This window comes from Dysidea avara, chromosome 10 (assembly GCF_963678975.1).
Source record: "Dysidea avara chromosome 10, odDysAvar1.4, whole genome shotgun sequence".
Taxonomy (NCBI): domain Eukaryota; kingdom Metazoa; phylum Porifera; class Demospongiae; order Dictyoceratida; family Dysideidae; genus Dysidea; species Dysidea avara.
This window is the reverse complement of record NC_089281.1, coordinates 105,480-128,725: the sequence shown is the minus strand read 5'-3', so window position 1 is coordinate 128,725 and position 23,246 is coordinate 105,480. Positions and strand designations below refer to the sequence as shown.

Sequence of the window (23,246 nt, the reverse complement as noted above, 5' to 3'; positions counted from 1 at the left end):
GGTGTGGATTCAACAAGCTTCTTTATCATGGGGAATTCTTTTAGTGCTTGTATTGGATCTTGTTCTATTACTATGATCACATATGCATCTTGCCAGCTAAACTTTTTGGTGTAACATGTCTTTGACAAATTACAGGAGATAGCTGGTTACTGTCAATCAGTTTGAGGCAGCTACCCTCAAGATAAGCAATACTAGCACTGCATGAGGATAGCTTGAAGTGCTGACAATACACTTTTGATAAATCTATTCTCAGTGACCATGATAATATTTATAATACAAGAGAATAGTTGTCATTAGACAGTACTCTCATTGTCAGGGTCTTCAGCTATCATGATCAATGACTCTTCATCAAGCTCATTATCATTGACATCATCATCATCATCATCATCATCATCAATGACATCATCCTCAATGAGATCATCATTACCCATACCACTGATCGGAACATTAAGGTTCTCTGGTGACATCAATTTATACTCGGTGACGTAAGCTGTGAAACGTCGGCACAAATACGTTTCCTCCTACACCATGCATCACATGACTCATAACACACAGATTATAACTTACCTCAAATTCCTCATAAAGTCTTCGGTGATGAAAGTAGGCATGAGAAAATATCCGGTAAATCCTCCTAGCAACTGAACTGAGTTTGGACAAGGAGCTCTCCTTAATACACAGCCTAAGACATTACATGTACATGATGTAATCTGTCACATCATGTAATCCACACCTGCTAGGAAAGTGTTTATTACTGTTCAGTAGTGAAGCTGCTCCATGAAGTGTGTGTAGTGTATAGTCTATGGCTGAACACTATGATATATCATAATTATGTCACAAGATGGATGATGAAGTGTACCTCTTTAGGATTCTTGTGAGCAGCACAAAGGAAGATCCACTGCTCTGTTGCTGTCATTTGAACACAAACCTTCGGGTCACACTCCACCTGTATACACCCATGGTGATGATTGAATGCATTACACACATACTTATATAGGCGTGTCCATGTTATGACTATTATGTAACACTTCTAACCACCCACACCAATATGAGTGTAACCCGGGTATATACTGTACATACCACCCACACCAATACGAGTGCAACCACTGGTATATACTGTACAATACGAGTGTAACCACTGGGTTCATTTTATATACTGTATTAGTCTGACAGCAGGTAATGTTACAGATATGTTTGTTATATTAATTTTATCAAGTTTAAAGACTAATTACAATATATACTAAAGGGGTAAGCTTTTGTTGTAGCATGGTTAACTCGTGTTGTCTGTAATGTGGGTATCGTCCATATTCGAAAATGTGCCTAAACACTGTATGCGCAATAAGACTAGTTCTCATCTTTTCCCAACTTGTAGAATGGCAAGGATACTGAAACACCTCCACCTGAGTGCTTCTTGTAGCCAAACTCCAGCTCGTGGTAATAGTCATGTGAGCACGAAGAGTGCTAGCGCCTTTTGAAGCCACACAAATGCTGCTGTTTTTACCTTTGATACAGGCAAAAAGGAAGCTACAGGAATCTAAACTACTGCTTCAAAGATTGACTTAACTTTCTACTATACAGAGACCAAAGTATAAGATTGTACCTTGTATAGTCCCTCAAAGTTAATCCATACATTTTTCTTATTCCGAGATACTGGCAGCTTGCACAGGCATCAAATTCGCTGTAAAGATTCTTCAACAAACTTGTGGAAACTTAGCACATGGATTTGTCTTTGCACTTCTTCTTTCTTGAGTTATAAAACAAAGAGCGAGTGCCCGCGAGCAAACTTCGACTTCCAGGCCTTGTAACTTCATGCTAGATCACAGCAATTATAATTCCATGTGCTAAAAGTTTGCAAATTTATCACTGATGGTCCACCAAAAGTTTGGTAGAGATCCGACTATTGTGTATTCCAGAATATTGCCTTTTACAATGCAGTATAGAACATGCGCAGGCCGACCAGTTATTATAACCACAGATACTATACTTACAAAGGATTGGCAACGTGCGATCAAAACAATAGTGACATCATATCCAATCCTCGTTATGGTCTTTACGGGCCCTCTACCCGGTTACTAGACGCACAAACTTCTTTGTTTCTTCTTCCATAGCACGGGTAGTTCTCTTTATTGATGTACAACCTTCTTCAAAAGAGCCCAGCACTACTAGATGAGTAACTGATAAAGGAAAATAGCGTAACACACCCTAAAACCTCAACCTAGCGTAAAGAAGTTCTGAAACTCATGGCTATTCACACTTGTGGAGTTTTTACAAAGAAACAAAAATGCTTTGTTGAACACAATTTATAAGAGAATACTTGAAACCATTAGTAAAGTGCAGTGCTTTGTTTTATAGAGACTAAAATTACTTCCCAAGTTGTGATTTGAAGCTCATTTTGAAGTCATTTTGTCATGTTGATTTGTGGAGTTTTGTCGTAGTAGTGGGAGAAGAAACAGCAAGCTACTATACAGCATAAGAGAGCTTAATGTTATGGTAATGCAATGCAAACATGCATGAGCTCAAATTCAGATGTGGCATTAGCCATCAATACATGTGATCCAGCAGCTCAATGTATTGCCCTGAAGTCACAGTCACTGGTGTATAGCTATCCACCACTTGGTTGAGATGGTCATTTTATCTAGACGCAGTAAGAGAGACAGTAGTGGAAACAAAATGAAGCTGCTAGTAGTGAAGCACACACTATATGTAAGACATCAACGTAGTTTATATTGGTGTATACAGTAGTGAATCATGAGCCTACATGGATATAACAAAACAATTGGTCCACTGGATATCGAATTGATGTACCCATGTCACACTGAAGGTAGTATCTAAACCTGGAGTCGCCAGTATCAATCATGAACAAAACGTATACGCACACCATACATTATAGACAAATACAATAACTGTTATTTAGTAGCCATGAACCGAAATGAGTTTGCCTGATACTATCTTGGCACATCATGTTCAGTATTTTCCACTGCAGTTCAGACTCTGTATCAGTACAAAATAAGCACAGTATACTGAATAGCACAACCACATACCAACTATTGTTGATAGCATGTTTCCACCCTTTTGTAGACTGTAAGAAACGCTAGAAAAGTGACAAACAAGTGGTTATTGTTGTAACAATAATATAAATTGCTGTTTAAGATGCTGTTACTCTGTTACGAAACCTGACATATTATTCAGATCAATATAGCCACGTACTCTTAAGGAACAGACATGAAATGTAGACATGTCATAGATGGTTTTGTTGAATTCTCTCTTAGAATTGATGTCATGGTCACATAAAAATCACTAGTTCGGGAGGGTAATGAAATTGACACAGCATTTTAATAACAATCGCATCTATCACAGCTTGTGTGATCAGTTGCAACTACTCAGTGCCGAGGGGCCAGCAACAAACTCTAAATCTCGTACATCAATTCTTGAAATCTGAAATCTTTCACTCCAGATTTGGTGCTACTGAATTACTTGGTTGCTGACCTCTTAACCAATGCAGACACATACTGTAGTTAACGCACTATACCAGAGCATTACACCATGAAATGCTTATGACAGCCATCGAAGTTAAATCGTGAATGTAACATGAAAGTCATTTCATGATTTTTCATAGGCCATGAAATGCATATGCATATCAGAATTTCATGGCACTAGAGATTTCGTAGGTGCAGTACTCATGAAAATGGGAAAAACCATGGAATCTTTCACAAGTAGAGGCATGACAATTTCATATACTCATCTGATAGTGAAACTACTCAATAGGAAATAGACTGCAGGGAGTAGAAGTTTGCCAAAACTTGGAGTATGCAATATTACAAGTGATACAGAGGCAGATTGATCGATTTTACCTCAATTCATTTTACTCCATACAATTGCCGGTGCACTATCATGGTTTATTAGTAGTACATCATCTATTGATATCACATACCAACGGTATAATCCATTCGTGGACCTTTCAGGTGAGATTTCAGCTCGGATTACAGTGTTAATTCCACCGTCACGCTCAGCTGCAGCCGAGTTACCGGATCTCTCGTATAAATCCATTGGCGATGACAAAATGGACCTGTGGTCATAACTCACTACAAAAATCTTTTGCAAGAGTAGTTCCCCTCTCGTAGATAACGAATAACAGCACTGGGAACGGCTGTCGTCTCAGCCGTATCTATGACAATAGACGTGCTCACTTACATAACAACTCACGTGACCATAACAAGGATTGTCGACGGTTGTTATGTGCATTGCCAATCCTTTGTATTTACAGTATCTGTGTTAGAACAAATTCCAATAAACCACAAATGCTAACTTTATCAAATAACAAGTTATAAATAAAAGAAAAGCTCTTGTTCCTTTTCTGTACACACTGGGACACCTTCCTGTTGCTTGTGGAGTCGCCAAGCCTGCTCTTCGATAGGTAACGCCTCGTAATGCACAGTCAGTGTCCTGTTATGTGTGATAAGTCCAGCTGGAACATCATCACTACCTGAGAACAGGTGTGCAATACAAATATAACTTACCAGCATACACTATCACCCCAGAAAACACAGGAAGAATGTGTGTTGGCCACAAATCAGCTTGTGTTCACATGTATCTTCACAACTAGCACTTACTTTCAGGATAATTCACTCTATTGTCACTCAGATGATCATTTTCGTGATGGTTTTCAAATGAAACAGGCTGTTTCTTGGCCAATTTCTTTGGCACAAAACACAACTACCTAACACAGATACTTTGAATATGCATAATATTGCCAATTATGATGCAATAGTGGCATGTGGTTATGTGGGTTGTCCCTTGAATGGCTTCAAAAACCGCTAGCACCCTTAATTTATTTCCATAATCGATTTCAGCCTGAGCTTTTATAAAACAGACCGGGTGATATTGTTATGTAGCTCGAGGGCATTATAAAAACAATGCCCTAACCACAGGACATTATACAGATAATGCCCTGACCACAGGGTAATATCAGATATGCATACCCAAAATTCCTTTGATCTGCCCACGCACACACACACACACACACATGCAAACACCTACACCACACCCACACCGACCTGTAGTCTTACTGCCAGTCCATTCATCTCATTACAAAATTGCCTATATAAATACATGAACAACACTAGTTGCTATGACAACACTGACCTCAGGTGCTCATATTTCCATGCACCCTCATCTTGTCCAGGTGGTGATTCCAATATGGCTTCTATGTCTTTATAGTCAGTCCTGATTTGTTGTTGTATGTACTACAATAAGGGTGGGCAATAATAAGGGTGGGGGTGGGCAATATACCAATATTTAATTGATCATATATTTTAAACCAAAAATTTAAACATTTAACATTCATTAATATCACATTACTGACAGAATACAGTTAATTATTTCATATTATTCTGATAGTATTATGGCAGAACTTGTTAACAAAAGTGGAGGTAGTTAGTATGGGACTACTGGAAAGGTGATAACGGGAGACCAGTCCAATATGGGAGTGCTATTTGTCACCTCTGTCAAAAAAGTTTGTTAGCTAACATCGGGTGTATCCATTCACTGGACTGGACTACTGGACTGGACTCATATAAAGTTTGCTCAAACAGCCTTCCCAACCAATAAAATGATTAGTATACTACATGGAGAGGGCTCTACGTGTCTTGCCTTGCTAACTATAACTTAGTTTTAGTGGTCTCTTTTAATGGCATGACTGCATAATTAACTCTTGTTACACCTAACGTAGCTTTTCCAAATATGTGCGGCCTTAACACCTTCCTGTTTGAAAGTGTGTGCATTGGAAAGCGTTTCTCTTGATTAACTGCAACTCTGCACTCGTTGCTATTTACAAGCAATATAATGCAAAGAGCTGGAAAAGCTAGAGTAAACAAGCTTAAACTACTGAAAGACTATAGGTGATGCTATACCATTAGTTAACGTAAATGCATCCAAGGTATAAAACTTATATCAATGTGTGCAAAAGAAGACTAGGGAATACATACAGATGTATTACCAGTGTTAACAGTGTGCACAGTGCAGTGGCAGATCTAGAAGGGTTTCTGGGGTTTCGACAGAAACCCCCTTTTAAATTTAGCTCAGTGGCAGTCTAAATACATAAACATTGTTGTACTGACAATTTGTCATATCAAACAGCTATAATATTATACTATTGTATTTCATGCAGTAGCATGCATGCAGTTGCACTTTACTGACACCATTTATAGCTATGAAACCCTCAGCAACACTTCACTTTTCATCTGCCACTGTGTTAAAAACGATCGAGATACTCTAATAGAGCAGTCAAGTAACTACTCTAATAGAACAATCAAAGCTACAGTTCCCATCTTTGCTATAGTATTTGCAGTTTAAAGCATTAGATCTATTGTAATAGCTAACTAAAAGTAGCCTAAAATCCGATCTCAGAGCTTCTAAAATCTCAAAAATTTCTGGAGAAATATCATCGGATCCCTTATTCAGCTATACCAACTTTCAGAAACCCCCTTTTAAAAATCCTAGATCTGCCACTGCAGTGTTTGTATTGTTGCTAGCAGCAGGTAAATTATTGTTGATAACAAACTATTTAGTACAGTTTTTTGTGAATAATGTGCAAATTTTATGTCTTGTGGTGAATGGTGTTGATTTCTTAAACACTATTGTGGTTAACTCTGGCTAGAAGACCAAAAAAAAACAAACTTCAGTCCAGTAAGTCCAGTACAGTGAATGGATACACCTGCTAACATCTCCAATTTGTTTTCCCACTTGAAGAGTGGGTAGAGGCTATTGGAAGCTTACACATATTTAGTGGGTATTCATATCATACGTGATGAAAATCATCTTTACAGAATAGTCTTATTCCATTTAAATACAGCAATAAAAAAAAAGAAAAAGAAAACACAGGTGGCTATAGAATTTAAAAGAAAAAAATCATCAAAACCATATTTTGGTCTGTTTGCCTCACTGCCTGACAGCTAGAGACCAAACAAAGCATTGGCCTCACATACAGATGGTACTGTTTATAATACTAGACAGATGCTAAAAGCATGATGGGATGAGCCTGAGTTGTGTAAAAAGTGATGTGGCATCAACTGTATTTCCATGAATAGCGTTTAATGTGTGTGTGTTTGTAGCTATACATACAGAAATGCTCAGGCTACTCTAGAGGTAGCTGGAGGAAGGTGAAAAAAGTTCAAGTTGGGAGGCTCATCAGTGGCCTGCCAGTATATAGCTACATAAGCATAGTCAGCTAGGACTTATCTTCCTGTCTTCTGCAGTTTCATTGGCCAACTCCATGCTCTCTTCTGCGAGTGTGCATGGCATCTATCAGGTGTCTACTTGCTTCTGCTTTATCTGGCATTTCTGCTGCCGTCCTTGCCCTGTCTCATTCTCTCCCTGCCTTATTCTAAGACGGTCTTCTTTGTCCATGTCTACGTAGATAAGAAGTTGTAACCCACGTGACAAATTCTAAGCCAAGTGGCATAAATATGGCCTTCTTCATACAAGAAGTTTTCGTCAACGTGACGCACGTACCATTCACCCGGGCATTCACCAGCCAGTGTTCCCTCCTCGCCCTGTCTCGTTCTCTCCCAGCCTTCTTCCAAGACGGTCTTCTTTGTCCATGTCAATGTATATGAGAATAAATTGTGAGACAAGTGACAAGCTACAAATTCTAAGCCATGTGGGGCTTTTTTCCGTGTTCGTTATGTAAACTCTCGGGAATGGTCAGATGTACGGTCGTATGTACAGTTGAGCACTACCAGTGTGGGGCTGTCCGTGTTCGTTACATAAACTCTCCGGAATGATCAGACGTATGGTCATACGTACAGTTGAGCACTACCAGTGTGGGGCTGTCCGTGTTTGTTACGTAAACTCTCGGGAATGGTCAGACGTACAAATGACTACTGCCATTTGTGGGGCTCGCTCAGGCTCGCCCCAATTATCACTTACACATAGCTACCATTTTATGCCACAATACCTCACAAGTGGGATGTGCCATTTTTGGTTCTGACAAAGGTCTACCTTCTCACTTAGTCTTGTGCCCAGCCGGGCTCGCGCTAATGCGCAAACACCGTCTGGTAACAATGCTCGAGTTCCTTGGGCCTGGAAGTGCAATCCAAATATTGGTTGGCCAATCAGAATCGAGGAGTTGCATAATCATTTGAAAACAGTGAAAAACCATTCAAAAATGGGTAAAATTCAGCATTTACTAGATGCGATCTCTTCATTTATTGTATTAGTAGAGGATAGCATTCCATTTCTGGTGAAATGTCAAGTCACGATTCATAAGGTGAGATCGAAAAACACAACTTGACAACAAACATCTTGAACAACCTAAGTGATTAACTTCTGGTAAATGGCTTTAAATTGTCTGCTTTTTTGTCTACTTCCAATACATTCATGCAATTGTGCAACTCATCGATTCTCATTGGCCACCCAATATTTTGGCTGGATTGCACTTCTGGGCCCAAGAAACTCGAGCATTGTCATCAGGCGGTGTTTGCGCATTAGAGCGAGCCCAGCTGGACACGAGACTACTTTTTACTTTGCCATTCCTTTTATCTTCAAGAAAATGGAATTCATGCCATGAAACCATACCAAGGTGTTATTGACATTAATGTAATTAGACTCCACAAATTTTTTGAGGCAGTTAATGGACTAGAGTATCCCAGGTAACTTTTAAATGATTGCAATGAGCCACACCCCTTAAATGATCAGAACCCTCTAGTAATCAGTGCTGAGGCCACACCCCTCAACAATCTAGCTCAGTAGAAACAAGGTATTGTACCACACCCTCTACTGTGTAGCAACATTGAAATACTCTAATACAGCAGTCACAATCTACCGTATAGAGGGAAACTTTAGCAAAATAAACTTTGGCGAATTCAAGATCAATCTATGGCTAATCTCAGGCACTACGAGTAATTGGCGAGTTAAACTATGGCGAATTTGTAGCGAATCGCCAAAGCTTTCTCCCGCCAAAGATTCCCTCTATATGGTATATTCTAAAGTTGTAATAATATTATTTTTGGATTATTGTGCACACATAATTAAGAAGCATTGATGGGGCAAGCCTACAATCTACAGGTAGTTTTATAGCACATTTGCTTGCAAGGATAGTAATGACTTATCTGTACATAATCTCAACTGCAGAGCTTGGCACAAAATTATTATGTGAGGGACAATAATATTTTGTTGAGCATATCAAATTTACATCAATACATAGGAACATAGTATACTGTATAATGTTATATACCAGTCAGCCACAGAATCAAGGTTGACAGGCAAGTGTTACATGTACCAGTGCATACATAGGTATAAGTGCTAGAGATTAGCACTAAATTAATGGTGAGGTATCAGTTGTAATGTTTGGTGTACTAGTTTTTATCCCTTATAAGGGAAATGAACATACAAGCAAACAACATGAAACCATCACAGCTATCCTCATACGGTGGGGCTTGTTAAGGCTTGCCCCAATTATTACCTTGTGTTATCAATTCTAGTGCTGATCTTTTCACACTGGTGCTGAAACCCAGGAGAAAGTAGCTATGGCAATTGGCAGATGACTAGCATTACCAGAACACCTGTAGGACGAAACTTGTGGTCTAGGTTCTCAAGAGATTTGAAGTATGCGGGACTGCTAATGGTTGGGAAGCAGCAAAGATGTCGTTACGCCTCCCCACCCTATTAAAGGGATGTGCCTGGGTGATATTTGATTCGCTGGGAGAAACAACTTGTATGAGCACCTGAGCCCAGACATGGAAGAAGATCGTTTGACAGCTGTGAGCAACTATCTCAGAGAAAATTTTGAGAGGATGGAGAGAGTGTAGATGAATTGGCTTGTGATGTTGAGAAATCACTTGCTTCCCCAGGACTTCCTGCAGCTGTGAGAGACTCTGAGCTGTGTTTCCATTCTCTTCCAGAAAGAGCCGTGTTGCAGCTGAAGCTCCTCTGAAAAGGTTCTTTTGTAGAGACTATTGCAAAGGGAAGAGAGCTCTGCCTAACCTACAGCAGGGCAGATGCTACAAGTGTAGCTAAGCAAATCCACCATGTTACAGAATCCACTTGTCTGGACTGTATGAAGACAACCTTACAGAGCCTATCTGAGCAATTACTAGCTCTCAACACTCACCAGAAGGGGCCTACTTATTGATATGTTTGTGAAAGGCAAGGGCACATTGCAAACACCTGCAGGGAGATTGACTGGTGTAGTGAGAATGAATAGAACTTTATTGAGCTTGCTGCACTCCTGTACACAAAGGAATTTCCAACTGCTATTGTTTGCATATCGAATAACAAAGCACTCCTTCACAGGCTTGTCACCTCATGAGGTGCTCTTTGGATACAACCCACCATCAACTTTACCCCAAACTAGAATGTGCCGGAGGCAGCAGAATTTGTCGGCTATATAGAGGGTATCCATTTGATGTCACACTAAAATATTTTCTCTATAACCACAGGTTGTTATCTCCAAGAATGTGTGAGGCAAGAGTGAGCTACAAGCCGAAGAACACTGGTAAAAATAAAAATGTTCTGGTGCATTTGCTGTGCTGTTCGTTGCTTAGCAATATTGCTTAATTTGCAGCTGGAATAAATGGCTTTTACTGTAGAGTTAAGCAGTGTTGCACTGATATGGGAATCCAATGTTTCACATCAACTGGATTCGTTCCTTTCTCCAGGAGAACACAACAGTTGTGGAGCCACTTTCCTAGAGACACCTTCATTATTCTCCCTCAAATGATGACAATGAGAGAATTGTCAAGGTCCCAGCAGACAATTAACCTGTTGTTAGGTAATACCAGAAGTGGTCGAGAGTGGGTTACTATGGTTACTAACTACCTGATTTTTGTATGGCATGTTTTGATTTCTTTGTATCAACTCTTTAATAAGGTGTGTAATATCTTAATATCCTATTTTCACATTATTCCAATTGCTGCACATGGTTGAATCATGTGATTAAGAATTATCGCCTCATTTTATCAATCTAGTGTTTATCTTTTCACAAAGTTAATAAACTAGTGCATTAATTAAAAAATGAGCAGGGCTCTAGTAACAAGTGGAACAAAAAATTAGGAATTTTCAATATGAGTAGGGATCAAAGTAATAAAAAGTACTGAAACAAGAGAGATTATCTACCACCTGAAGTCATGCTAGTACACATGTAATCGCTACTTCAGTTGCCAAGATTTAAGATATAATGGCACTGAAGTAGGTAGGGATTACGTGTGTACTAGCATGACTTCAGGTGGTAGATAATCTTTCTTGTTTCAGTACTTTTTATTACTTTGATCCCTACTCATATTGAAAATTCCTAATTTTTTGTTCCACTTGTTTGTGTACTTTTTACAAACATTGCATGAATCTTATCTTTTATGTGCATGCAGTTTTTATTACACAGGACACTAAAGTTACTTTTCCAAGTCTTGATGGTAGTATTCCCTTTGCCTTTCCGCTGACTCAATGCGAGACTTTGCCAAATCTTTGTTAAATGATGTTTTGGTGGCTTCAGCTGATTTCTCACGCGACGCTGTTACATTTTTGTAGTACTCATTAGCATGACGCTGTGATCGGCATTCACTGCTGTACTTGTCCTTTCTCTCTGAGAGTATAGACTCTGTATGAGTTTCACAGTACGCCCTGTTATTCTCCTTCTTTCTACTCTTCCGTGCCGCTTCCTTCGAAGGCATTGCCGCACCCAATATTGCCTCAGATAAAACACACAAATCAATAATAGCCACAATACCCTTAAGCTAATGCTATTTTGCTACGAATTATTTCTAATATCGCTCAAATACTTGAGGTAGATACGTTGTTTACAGCAAAGAAATGCGTTTACAAACGCAAGCAATATTAATTTTGCCGGTTAACTTTGCCAGAAACAAAAGATATAAGTCGCTAAATATATTCACTTACACGTACAAAGCTTCCCGATTGTTAACAGCTCGCTCTTCCTGCTCAAAATCAACTTCGAACTTTCAACCACGTGTATTCGAATATTTTACCGCGAAGATTATGATTACTCTATTTAGCGAGCACTCTTATTGAAACGGACGGCGCCGTACATTGAAGCCATTTGTGGAGTTATTAACACTACCTGTAGTGAATCCAGGACGATGGCGACATTAAAGAACGATGAAAGGTAAGACCCTAGCTCAAGGATTGTATTTCTATCAGTGTAGGAAAGGTTTAATCTATAGGCAAAGCGAGCCGTTTTCATGCAAGAAGTAGGACTGTAGCTGTTGCCATCTTCCCGCTAGGCCTGGCTAAAGGCATCAGTTAGGGAGTCAGTCACTAGAAAATTCGATCAGATAGAATTTTTTAAAAAATTCGTGGAAACTCATAGGATGCATTTCGTGTCGTTTTGAAGGCGAAATCGTGCTTCACTTTTGTAATACAATACTGCTGAATCGCCGAGATGGTTTTGCAAGTCTGCTTTTGGTGCGTAATTTTTTGGCGGGAAATCGTGAACCTTGACGATCCCTACCATTAAGTACTACCGTACTTAATAATAAAAGGAGTGAAACAAGAGATGATGGTAGGGAAAAATCCCTACTTGGCATTGTAGCAATGCAGGAAAATCCCTAAATTGGCACCATCTTTTCAATGCCAAAGTAGGGATTTTCCCTCATAACTACCACCCATCTTTTGTTTCACTATTTTTTTATTGCTGAAACCCTATAATTTTCATGTGTCTGCATGTGTGTTAGTATGCTTGTCCAGCACCCACCATGTACGTAAGCAAATAGGCTTTGAGCTATAGAAAATACAACTTCTTATAATCAGGGGTGTAACCAGGAGGGTTTCAGGAAACCCCTTTTGGTTTTACACACTACTTGAAACATTAAGAAACTGAAACTTCAGGTTCCAGAATCTGGAGTTAATCATGGAACAGGACATATTTTAAACTCTAAATAATAGTTTCTCACATGATAGCAATACTTATAGCATTGTTCTGAATTATGAATTTGGCAAAAAGATACTTTAATAAAGCAGCAGTCAGACAATATCAGTCACTTAGCTGTTATGGAAACCTCTCGTCCCTGATAATGTATTAAGGCTGTTTATATCCTATACTAAAGGTTAGCTTTCTGTGTTTACCATGTTTACTTAAAGGATGTTGCCAATCACTTTCACCAGGTGAAACAGGTCAGTAGGGGTTAGCCCATGTGATGTAACATTTAATAACTGAAAAATAACGTAACAGAGGAAAGGGATATCTTTAAGGGGTATGTCCTCTTTGTATGCAAACAAAAATTAAGAGCAATCATGAGGAGAACCTTCGCGCAGAGAATTTGCATACAAAAGCACCATGGACAATCATAAAACAGTTGGGAAAATACTGTGTGTAATTTGTGGTTTAAAGTGATTTGCTCGAGCTGCACTTCCATAACAATGCAACTGATGAATTATGAAATACGTTTAATTTAATGCTACAAAACAAGGCAAGAAACAGTAATTAATAGCATGCTGTGTGTTAATTTATAGAGTTGAATATTTAAGGAGCAAAATACACATGGTACATTTGGAGGTTTGGCAAATCGTAGTATGATACGTCAAATTAAAATCACTGCCAAACTGGGATTTTCGATGATAATCTCAATAATTACTGGTTAACTTGTCTTGCTATTCCACTGCTGATACAAAGGTTCTACAGTTTTTGCACAACAGCAATAACAAGCGAAATCACGTGCACAAGATTTCAACCAATCAAATTGATTCATTTTGAACTTTAAACTATACTTACCGCATATGACTTCTGTTTTAGATTTGTTGACTATTAGAACCTCTGTACATAGCTGAAGCTGGGCAATGTTGACAAGTCTGGCCTGATGACATGTTGACAAGTCTGGTCTAACTACATGAGACTAGCATACTTACACAACCAGTTGCCAAATATTTGGTTTAAGAAAGGGAAAACACCTGAGTCCACCAGTCCAGTCCAGTAATTGTATGCAACCATAATTACTTTGTGGTGAACGCACATGGCGCTGTAGAAATATTTCGAGTGAACCAACATTGAACCAAAAGAAATAGGGGCAGCAGCAAAGGTCCTAGAAGAATTTGAACTGATTCACAGTGCCAAATGTACCACGTATACAGTAGCACCACACAGCGGAAAACTTTTGAAACAAGTTGATGTTGTGCTACTTCTAAAAACCAGGCGCCATGCAGCTAGCTAACTCATCTGGAATTAACAAACTATGTATTACTATTTTTATTATGTTGTGCAATAATCCATAATTTATTGTAATTCTCGGATTTAGTAATTCATAAATTTTTTGTAATTCTTCAATTACGTTGCTATGCACTGCTAAGGAAGCGCTTCCTAAACAAACCACTTTTAACAACATATTACGTATAGAAGTATCTTCTAAACTACTGTTGTATAGTTTGACTATAGTGTTTTTTTCCCACAAATTCTCTCGACAAAGCCTCAAAACTGCTCTTCATTTTCGTTTGCGTAAGTAAGGGATATGCCCCCTTTCCAACTCGAAGGGATAGGCTATTCCTGGTAGTGTATGAGGCCTGCACCGTTGTTTCTCAATTGTTCAGTGTAGCTATATCCTCAGTAGCCTCAGTATAGGCCTCAGTGTAGCTATAGCCTCAGTAGCCTCAATCTATATAGGCCTCAGTGTAGCTATAGCCTCAGTAGTCTCACTATAGGCCTCAGTGTAGCTATAGCCTCAGTAGCCTCACTATAGACCTCAGTGTAGCTATAGCCTCAGTAGTCTCACTATAGGCCTCAGTGTAGCTATAGCCTCAGTAGCCTCACTATAGGCTTCAGTGTAGTTATTGTCTCAGTGTAGCTATAGCCTCAGTAGCCTCACTATAGACCTCAGTGTAGTTATTGTCTCAGTAGTCTCACTATAGCCTCAGTAGTCTCACTATAGGCCTCAGTGTAGCTATAGCCTCAGTAGCCTCACTATAGACCTCAGTGTAGTTATTGTCTCAGTGTAGCTATAGCCTCAGTAGCCTCACTATAGACCTCAGTGTAGTTATTGTCTCAGTAGTCTCACTATAGCCTCAGTAGTCTCACTATAGGCCTCAGTATAGGCCTCAGTGTAGCTATAGCCTCAGTAGCCTCACTATAGACCTCAGTGTAGCTATAGCCTCAGTAGCCTCACTATAGACCTCAGTGTAGTTATTGTCTCAGTAGTCTCACTATAGCCTCAGTGTAGTTATTGTCTCAGTATAGTTAGGACCACTGGAAGGCAAACATGATTCAAGCTATCCCACGAGTGGTACTACAAGTTTTGAATTGAAGCCTAAGAGTTCAAGAAAAATCATTAACCTTGCATGAGTGAAATGATAGCAAATACCTAAAACGCCCAACTAGTTGTGGTTTAATCCGCAGGCTATTTCAGTGCTTGAAATAAGAAGAAATATATGCTAAGACATAAGGTCAGACCAAACTTGACTTTGGTCAGACATGTGTGTATTTTTTCTGACAGCAATTTCATTCTACAGATATGATGCAAGAAGTGTCAACTGTCAAGTCGTACCTTAGTGTGCATTTCGCACACTAGCATGCGAAGCATGTCAACCTAGAGGGGTCTGGGGGCATGCCCCCTTAGGAAAATTTTGAAAATTAGATCATTTGAAATTGAATCTGAGAGTGGTTTTAACTGTTGGATTAGGCTAGGGTGGCAGCTCTATTTGGACATCTTGATGTTACAAAACTATTAATTTACAGTGAAGGATTGATGCCATATCTACATGAATGTCAGCTATGTTAGCTAACATAAGATATTTGAACATTTTAATGAACACATGTACATTCCTGTTAATAATAATTTACTCAATAATAATTACATGAATAATTTGTTTGTATATTGTATGGTGTGAAATATATAGTCAGACCAAGAAATAGTCAACTAATCGAGATGATCTTCATCATTCATTGTCACCCATCGATCCCAATCATCAAGCAAATGGCTTCATCTTTGGCTTCCTCTTCCTCATCATTATCAGTACTCTCAGAGTCTAACAGGCTAACTGTGGAATTACTACTAGATGTACTAGTACTACTACTAACAGTTGACTTCTTGCGAGCAGCATACAGTTTTCTGTTACGCTGGTTTGGTATTCTTGTTTTCGCTTCCCACCAAAGTCTAATTGATGATTCAGGAGAAAAATCTTTCACTTCACACTTGCTTGTTTTTATAACTAGCAAGTCATTCTGTGTCATTGCTGAGAGCTGTTCTCTTTTCTGTTTTAATGACATTTAGTTGGGAAAAAACTCTCTATCTTCCCATTGGATGCTGGCAAAGCAAAAAGAAGTTGAATAAGTATCAGTAAATTGGTCTATTCACTACAATTAGGAGAGTGAAAAATCCGCCACCACACAGATTGGTAGTCAACTGTTGATAACTGAATGAAGTGACCAGCATAGGATAGCAATGATTCAAATTCTGGTTTGATTAAATCTGTATCAGCACCAGCACTCTAAAGGGGAAACTCAAAACGTTCCACAAGGCGATTGATAGTTTCCAACTCACTGTAACTGTCTACACAACTAGGTCCACATCAATTGTGGCAGAAGAGCTGCTAGGCTGTGTGGATAAAACATCTCGATGTTTGTCTAATGACTTTTGCCATCCTTGGGTACCAAGTACGAAAATAATATCTCAGGATGGTTTGTAAATCTGACCACTGCATTCTTACCTTTATGCACGTGTTGACTTTTGAGCAGTAGACAGAATAATTGTCTTCATAGTGTTGCTTTGCTTGAGAGAAGCACTTCAATGATTGACACTGATACACTGATTCTCCTTCATCTTCACTTATTTTTTTGAAGAGTGATGGAATAAGTGCTCCATTGTTCTAAAGGCTTTGAACTTAGCTTGGTTCTTTTGTAGTTCTAATTAAACAGGTAAGAGCTCCCAGTATATCTAAACTGTCACTCTGCATGGTCTTATATAGAATAGCACAAGGCGTAAGAACATCAATAAATATGGCACACCTGAGAAGGTACTTAGCATTGGTCCACTTGCGCAGGTATCCTTTCAATTTCTCTCAATCTACAGACTTCACTGAAGAATCCTCAGATAGTGTAGCCAGGTGAGATGTGTAGGCACCATATTTTGACAGAACCCGTCGCATGGCATTAAGCTTATGGTATACCCACCTAGATCCACTGGCTCTAAGTGGTCTCACACCATCGTCATCAAACTGAAAACAATCCTTTAAATCATTGACAAAACCTTCTAGTTCCCTGCATTTTTGGGTGACTTGTCATAAATGTAGTATAGGCGAAGTAACATTTCATCAACTAAATCAAAACTTGTTCCTTTCAATGCATCTTTGATAGCCAATTCCAGCCTGTGTGCCATACACCACATCCAGTATACCCATGGTACTTGTTTTTCCACTAAACCTTTGAGGCCTCCTGACGCAATATTTACTGAAGCACCATCAGTTACAATGCCAATTAGACGGCAACATTCTTCTTTGTTAATCTCCTTGATGCCAAGCTGCTGAAGCCCATGCATTAGTGACTTATATAGACCCTCAGCATTTGTAGTAGTTGGCCGGTCAATGGCCAAAAATCCAATTCTTGTGTGCAACTTTTCTTCTTCACCATTTGTATCACACCAACAAACCATCATCAACTCATTGTCTACATTTCCTTTGTCAGTTGAACCATCAAGAAATATAGAGAAAAACTTTGCTTTGGCAACTTCTGCAACAACACCATTTTTCATCGGTTCCGCAATGAAGTGAACAAAGTCTTTCGCAGCATTATTAGTAAGGTAAGACATTCCTATTTTCACACCGTGTCTTGCTTCCAGTTCACATAACTTACCATATTTTGTAAAGGCTATGTTCTCCTTAGCAATAAAGTACGCTATATCAAATTTAACTTTTAATCTGTCCATTTCTTCTGGTGAAATAGTTGTCAATGCCCAAGCAATTGGTGCATATGATGCAGGGCTTTCATCAATACTTTGTGAAAGTCGTTTCCTTTTTAAATTCATCGCATGTAGATGTTATTCAGATTTTGCATGGTCACGAATGTTAGTGGTACAAACGGTGTCGGCCCCTTCAATCCAGTTGCTGCTAAAATTCCTTCGTCTAATGATTCTGTCCTTGTACCTTGTGCAAATTCGATTAAGCTTTTTCACATACTTAATCCCAGCCGCCGTCTCCGTGTCACAGTCCAGCCATGACATACTTTGTATCTCTCGATCTAATGAACTAACCCAGTTCTTGAAAGTGTCATATTTAACTTTTCTTCGCTTTGACGACGGCTGGGAGTCTTCGCTCGACGATGATGTACTGCCACGTTTCATTGCGGTTGAACCACGTGATCCAATTAAACCCTTGATGGGCATTAAAAAGAGTTCTTCATAGGCTGTGCCATGGTACGAACGTGCACTTTGCGTCTCTTAGTTAAGTTTAGGTATACTGAGCATAAAATTATCACAATAAAAGTTATTTATACAGCAATACAATCTTAAAATAATTGATTGGACATTTTGTCCGACCAACTCCAAATATGGTCAGACAATGTGCAGTTTTGGTCGGAAAATGTCTGATCGTTATTTCAAGCACTGCTATTTGGATTAACACCAAACAACATGGTAAGCTATGAAGGAGGAAGAGATAGCTAGATGCTATTCTACCAAAGCCAGATGGAACTTCATCAATATCTATGCTGAACAACCAAAGCAGCAAATTCTATTGCACATGATCAATGCAACTGTTGTTAGCTTCCTCCACTTAATTTTGTGAATCTTTCTAGTTATATGGTGCGGCACGGTAAAAAGGAACTGTTTTGAAAACATTTTTTCAAACTTCAATGAAGCACTCTTTTTCACCTTTTGAAAATTTCCTGCTGTATGGTATATAGTGGGCACCTGAGGTACTCTCCATTATGTTAGAGTTAAAGCACCACTGCGCGTGTGTACGGAAAATACAGCACGAGGGGTGTGTGTCGAGAGGCTAATACAGCACCGAGTACTGTATTTTTCATACACACAAGCATAGGCGGTGCTTTAAGTGTTATATTGTACTTCCTGGTTGTCTGGCTCGGAGCGATTTTCTCTAGTACTCAAACCGCTGCAATTTTCGGTGATAAGGATATCAGTAAGCGTTCATATAATCTATTTCTAGTTGTAGAACGAACTCATAGGATTAGCTTGGCTGGTTTTAGCGATTCAGTGTTGTTTATGTAACATTCCTTAAATAAATTCTCCGCATAACTGTACTGTATTTGCCCAATTAAGTGCATAACTGTACTGTACTTGCCCAATTAGCTGCATAACTGTACAGTACAGTTACGCAGTTGATTAGTACTGTATGGACAATACGATATGCAGCATCGCTTTGATCCTCCCACGTAAAGTACAATATAGTGTGTCAAAGGACCACAGCTTTTTGATTTGATTATGACTTTACAGTACTGCATACAGTTCAACAGTATCTGGGGGTATAGCTCTGTTTGTCCACCTGAAACTGACCAAATTGGAAAAGGAGCACTAATAAGAATAAGCCATTTTAGTATCACGATTCCATATCACATACCATAATTGGTTATCTCGGTAACACAGCAACACAATTTATAACAGGTTTATGAAAGGCCCTTTATACCACTGGGAAAGATGCAAAATGACTTTGGGCCACAGTAGTGACTTCTGCTGTTTAGGAGGGAATTGGTGACACCACAATTAATTTAATACTCAAGGCTACAATAAGACAGCACCACTACTCCAATCAGCACCCACCTAATGAGTAACTTACAACCTGTTTATACTACAATATCGCTTTGGATGAGTTTGCTGCAGTGCGATCTAGATCAATTGTTGAGCAGCATTTATTATACTACGAAGGTCGGGCTCGACCCAATCAGCAAAAAACCTAATATCACAATCATAATTTTTATCGAAGTAGAGATCGTTGATGGAGTTAAAGGATTTCTGCTCTCTATTATTGTCAGGTTAGTAGGCATGACAAAGTCTTACGTTTTGACGACAACCTCTCAATTCCGTGGAGTTGGTTGACTGTTCACTCACACGCGTACCTGTTCCATATGTTGTTCTTAGAGGTGTACCGATATGGGTTTTTGGCATGTACCGATATCCGATATTGGTGCCACCAAAAGAGGCCGATAACCGATAGTCGATCCGATATTTGCATTATAGTTAAAAGTGTACATTTACCTACCCTACAACAACATGTGCATGTATTCATTGCTATACTCTGCCTGTGGTGGTACACAGCTTGGGTTTCTATTGTGCAATCCAGACAATTAGGCACCCACAAACATTTTTATGTATACTCCCATGAAGCCTTATAGGGATATTTCTGCATTCTTATGGTTTGTGAGAAAGCTGGTACTGTGACAGCAAGTTTCCTTGGTTATCTTGTGACCCTTCTTTTTATTACAAGGTAGCTACTCTATAACTGCTTCATTTATAAAGACTGTGTCTGTGATAAGCTTTCCAGCAACAGACAGTAGAATCGTGTGTATTTATATGACTTCTTGTAGCGTAGTGCTTGTTCCAGAGTGAACAATAAGCCACTGGCACTAAAGAGCCACATGAATAATGTAGAAAACCAATGCACAATCCGTTTATGTACAAACTATTGCTACTGTATAAATATCGGTAGCGATATCGGTCCTCCTGCTGTTCTGTACCGATACTGATATTGGTAAAGATTGCCATATTGGTGGCCGATATTATAGCCGATCCGATTATCGGTACACCTCTAGTTGTTCTTGAGGCCATCCTTCTCTATTGTCACCTAATACTTTGCCATCGCTTCATTTCATCATTACAGCCGTCATTCTAGCTGTAGTTCTCGATATCTTTATTCCACTTACTAATGCCAAATTTAACTGCAGGGTCACAACTGTCTATACTGGTAAGCCGGAGCGAACTAGGACCCACATCCCTAGCAGGTCCATTTCAGAGCAATTCGTTTGATACGGTAAGTATTTACACTAATCTGGAAATTGTTATGATTCAAGATACAAGAAAGCTTGACTAGATGTCTAGTGTAAACAGGCTGTTCCAATTTTCTCAGCACTAGTTCAGTTTTGTGCAGTTTTGTGGTTTATATGCATAAAACTTGACATGATTGTCCAGTGGTATACTACTGGTGGAGCAGTAGATGTCTGGGTTGAGCCAGTTTGGCTCAGAGTAGAAATACTTATCAAAAACTCTCTGGTGGATCTCTTGTGCAGCTAGATCTACAACTTTGGGCTCGTTGTTACTGCAGTGAATACCATGGAGGTTGTCTAGTGATAGCCACTTTGCTAACAGCCATTTGGCTGAAAAATGGGTTAGAAGGAATGTAGGAGTGACATTGATGGGTGCTTATTGAGTTACCATGGGCAGATTTCACCAAGAATCAGTATAAGTGAATGCAGAAGATTATAATGCATCTATCAATGTAATGCCTGCTTACCACTGATACGGGCTGAGGGTGGGGAAAGGTCGGGGATGGTGGGGGGGACTGATCGCTAAATTTCCCCGACATACATGTAGCTAGTGGGATTTGTCTTCACTAAAGAAATTCACTCAGGCGGCAAAAAAAAACAACTTTCAATTTGGAAGGAGTGTCTGGGGCGCTAACTACTACATTCATAAGAATCACTCCCACCAATGCAACTCATCGCTAGACCAACGCCACACGACCATTCCCGGGGTTTGTAAGTCGAGGCTTGCATCGCCAGTACTTCCCCAGTAGGTGGGGAATTGTAATTTTCAGTGATGCAAATCCCCACCTCAGCCCATATCAGTGGTGGTCGGGGATTACATTGATGGGTGCATAACATACCTGCTGTACTGATAAAGTACTCTCCATTTCGCTAAAGTCTTGATTCGGCCAGGAGTACATATCCTACACGAAGTGCGCCAATAATACTCACGGGTTAACATTGTATTATATTGTACCTGGCGCTTCGTCCCAGGTCTGTTTCGTCTAACCATCGGATCTGCCATGTTGTACTACTCTAATAAGTTAATGCACAAAATAAATGCGTAATTTAATTTTGCGATTTCTTTAGCATGGCCTCGCGGCGGGATTCTGATATTCACATGCATGATTACCGGTACTTTTAAGTTTTAACATGTCAGATCGAATCGCCTGATACATATACAACTAGTTTTTAGCCACAACTAACCCCCTTATAACGTGACAGTGTAAATGCTGTGGTATCAATTGAGCTTATAAAGTTGAGTTTCAAGGGTTTTGGGAGTGCAAACCCTGTATAACATTAAATTCTATTAGCTTCAATTGATGCTAGATTCAGATAAATGCAGCATGGAACTTTGCACTGATAAAGCAAAAACAAACAGTTCTCAGATACTACAGCCTTGTTAACTGCATACATGCTAAGAAATTAACTGTTTACTTAAGCATGTCAACCCAAGCATCAATGTAGAAAAAACTGAAAATAACCACTACAATATTAAACTACTTAACAGAAGTTGTTCTCAGAAAGTGATTAGTATATGACAGGATGTTTGGAACAATGGTAAGATAGCAGTGCACAGGTCAAGAAAACACCCTGGCAACTTCTTGAAAAACATTATGATGGATGTTCTATTAGAGTAGTTGACTGTTCTATTAGAGTATTTCAATTTTTAGCAGCTTTTAGGTTAAGTCTCACACCAAAAGTATACTTTGAACCCCTCTTAATAATTATTATTCTAAGTAAAGATTAGCCATTCTCCCTTCTCTTTCCATCTTTTCATTGCCCATGCATACGTATAAGATGCAATTGCATCTATACTACAACTTCTAGAAGCTTCCTAGTTTGCATGTGGTAAAATTTTGAAGGGGGGGGGGGGGGGGGGGGGGGTACTTGAGCGCCCCCCTAAATCCGCCCTTGAGTGGGTGTCCTGTTTACACCAGTTAGATCATTATGTACACCAGTGGGTGACCTGTTTACACCAGTTAGATCATTATGTACATCATTGGGTGACCTGTTTACACCAGTTAGATCATTATGTGCACCAGTGGGTGACCTGTTTACACCAGTTAGATCATCATGTACACCAGTGGGTGACCTGTTTACATCAGTTAGATCATTATGTACACTAGTGGGTGACCTGTTTACACCAGTTAGTGGGTGACCTGTTTACATCAGTAAGATCATTATGTACACCAGTGGGTGACCTGTATACACCAGTTAGATCATTATGTACACCAGTGGGTGACCTGTTTACACCAGTTAGATCATTATGTACACCAGTGGGTGACCTGTATACACCAGTTAGATCATTATGTACACCAGTGGGTGACCTGTTTACACCAGTTAG

General features: G+C 39.4%; 1 protein-coding gene and 1 long non-coding RNA gene across 2 annotated transcripts; both read right to left on the bottom strand.

The window, feature by feature from the left end:
- Nucleotides 1-246: 246 nt before the first annotated feature.
- LOC136268208 (MOB-like protein phocein) lies at nt 247-22,008 on the bottom strand. The gene is made up of 8 exons (XM_066063487.1): nt 21,876-22,008; nt 21,760-21,822; nt 5,140-5,240; nt 5,052-5,094; nt 857-943; nt 731-810; nt 568-679; nt 247-521 (listed from the first exon to the last, which is right to left on the bottom strand). The coding sequence occupies exons 1-8, from the start codon at nt 21,921-21,923 to the stop codon at nt 294-296; spliced, it is 762 nt and encodes a 253-aa protein (XP_065919559.1). The 5' UTR covers nt 21,924-22,008; the 3' UTR covers nt 247-293.
- Nucleotides 1,180-3,922, bottom strand: LOC136268209 (uncharacterized). The gene is made up of 2 exons (XR_010706913.1): nt 3,039-3,922; nt 1,180-2,988 (listed from the first exon to the last, which is right to left on the bottom strand). It is a non-coding gene; the product is annotated as an uncharacterized lncRNA (long non-coding RNA).
- Nucleotides 22,009-23,246: the final 1,238 nt, after the last annotated feature.

Excerpts from the sequence above, each read along its gene's own strand:
- LOC136268208 (XM_066063487.1), bottom strand. The coding sequence starts at position 21,923 with ATGGCAGATCCGATGGTTAGACGAAACAGACCTGGGACGAAGCGCCAG. Across the intron at positions 680-730 it reads AATAAACACTTTCCTAGCAG|GCTGTGTATTAAGGAGAGCT; the intron begins GTGTGGATTACA and ends GTAATGTCTTAG. Across the intron at positions 522-567 it reads GACTTTATGAGGAATTTGAG|GAGGAAACGTATTTGTGCCG; the intron begins GTAAGTTATAAT and ends TGCATGGTGTAG.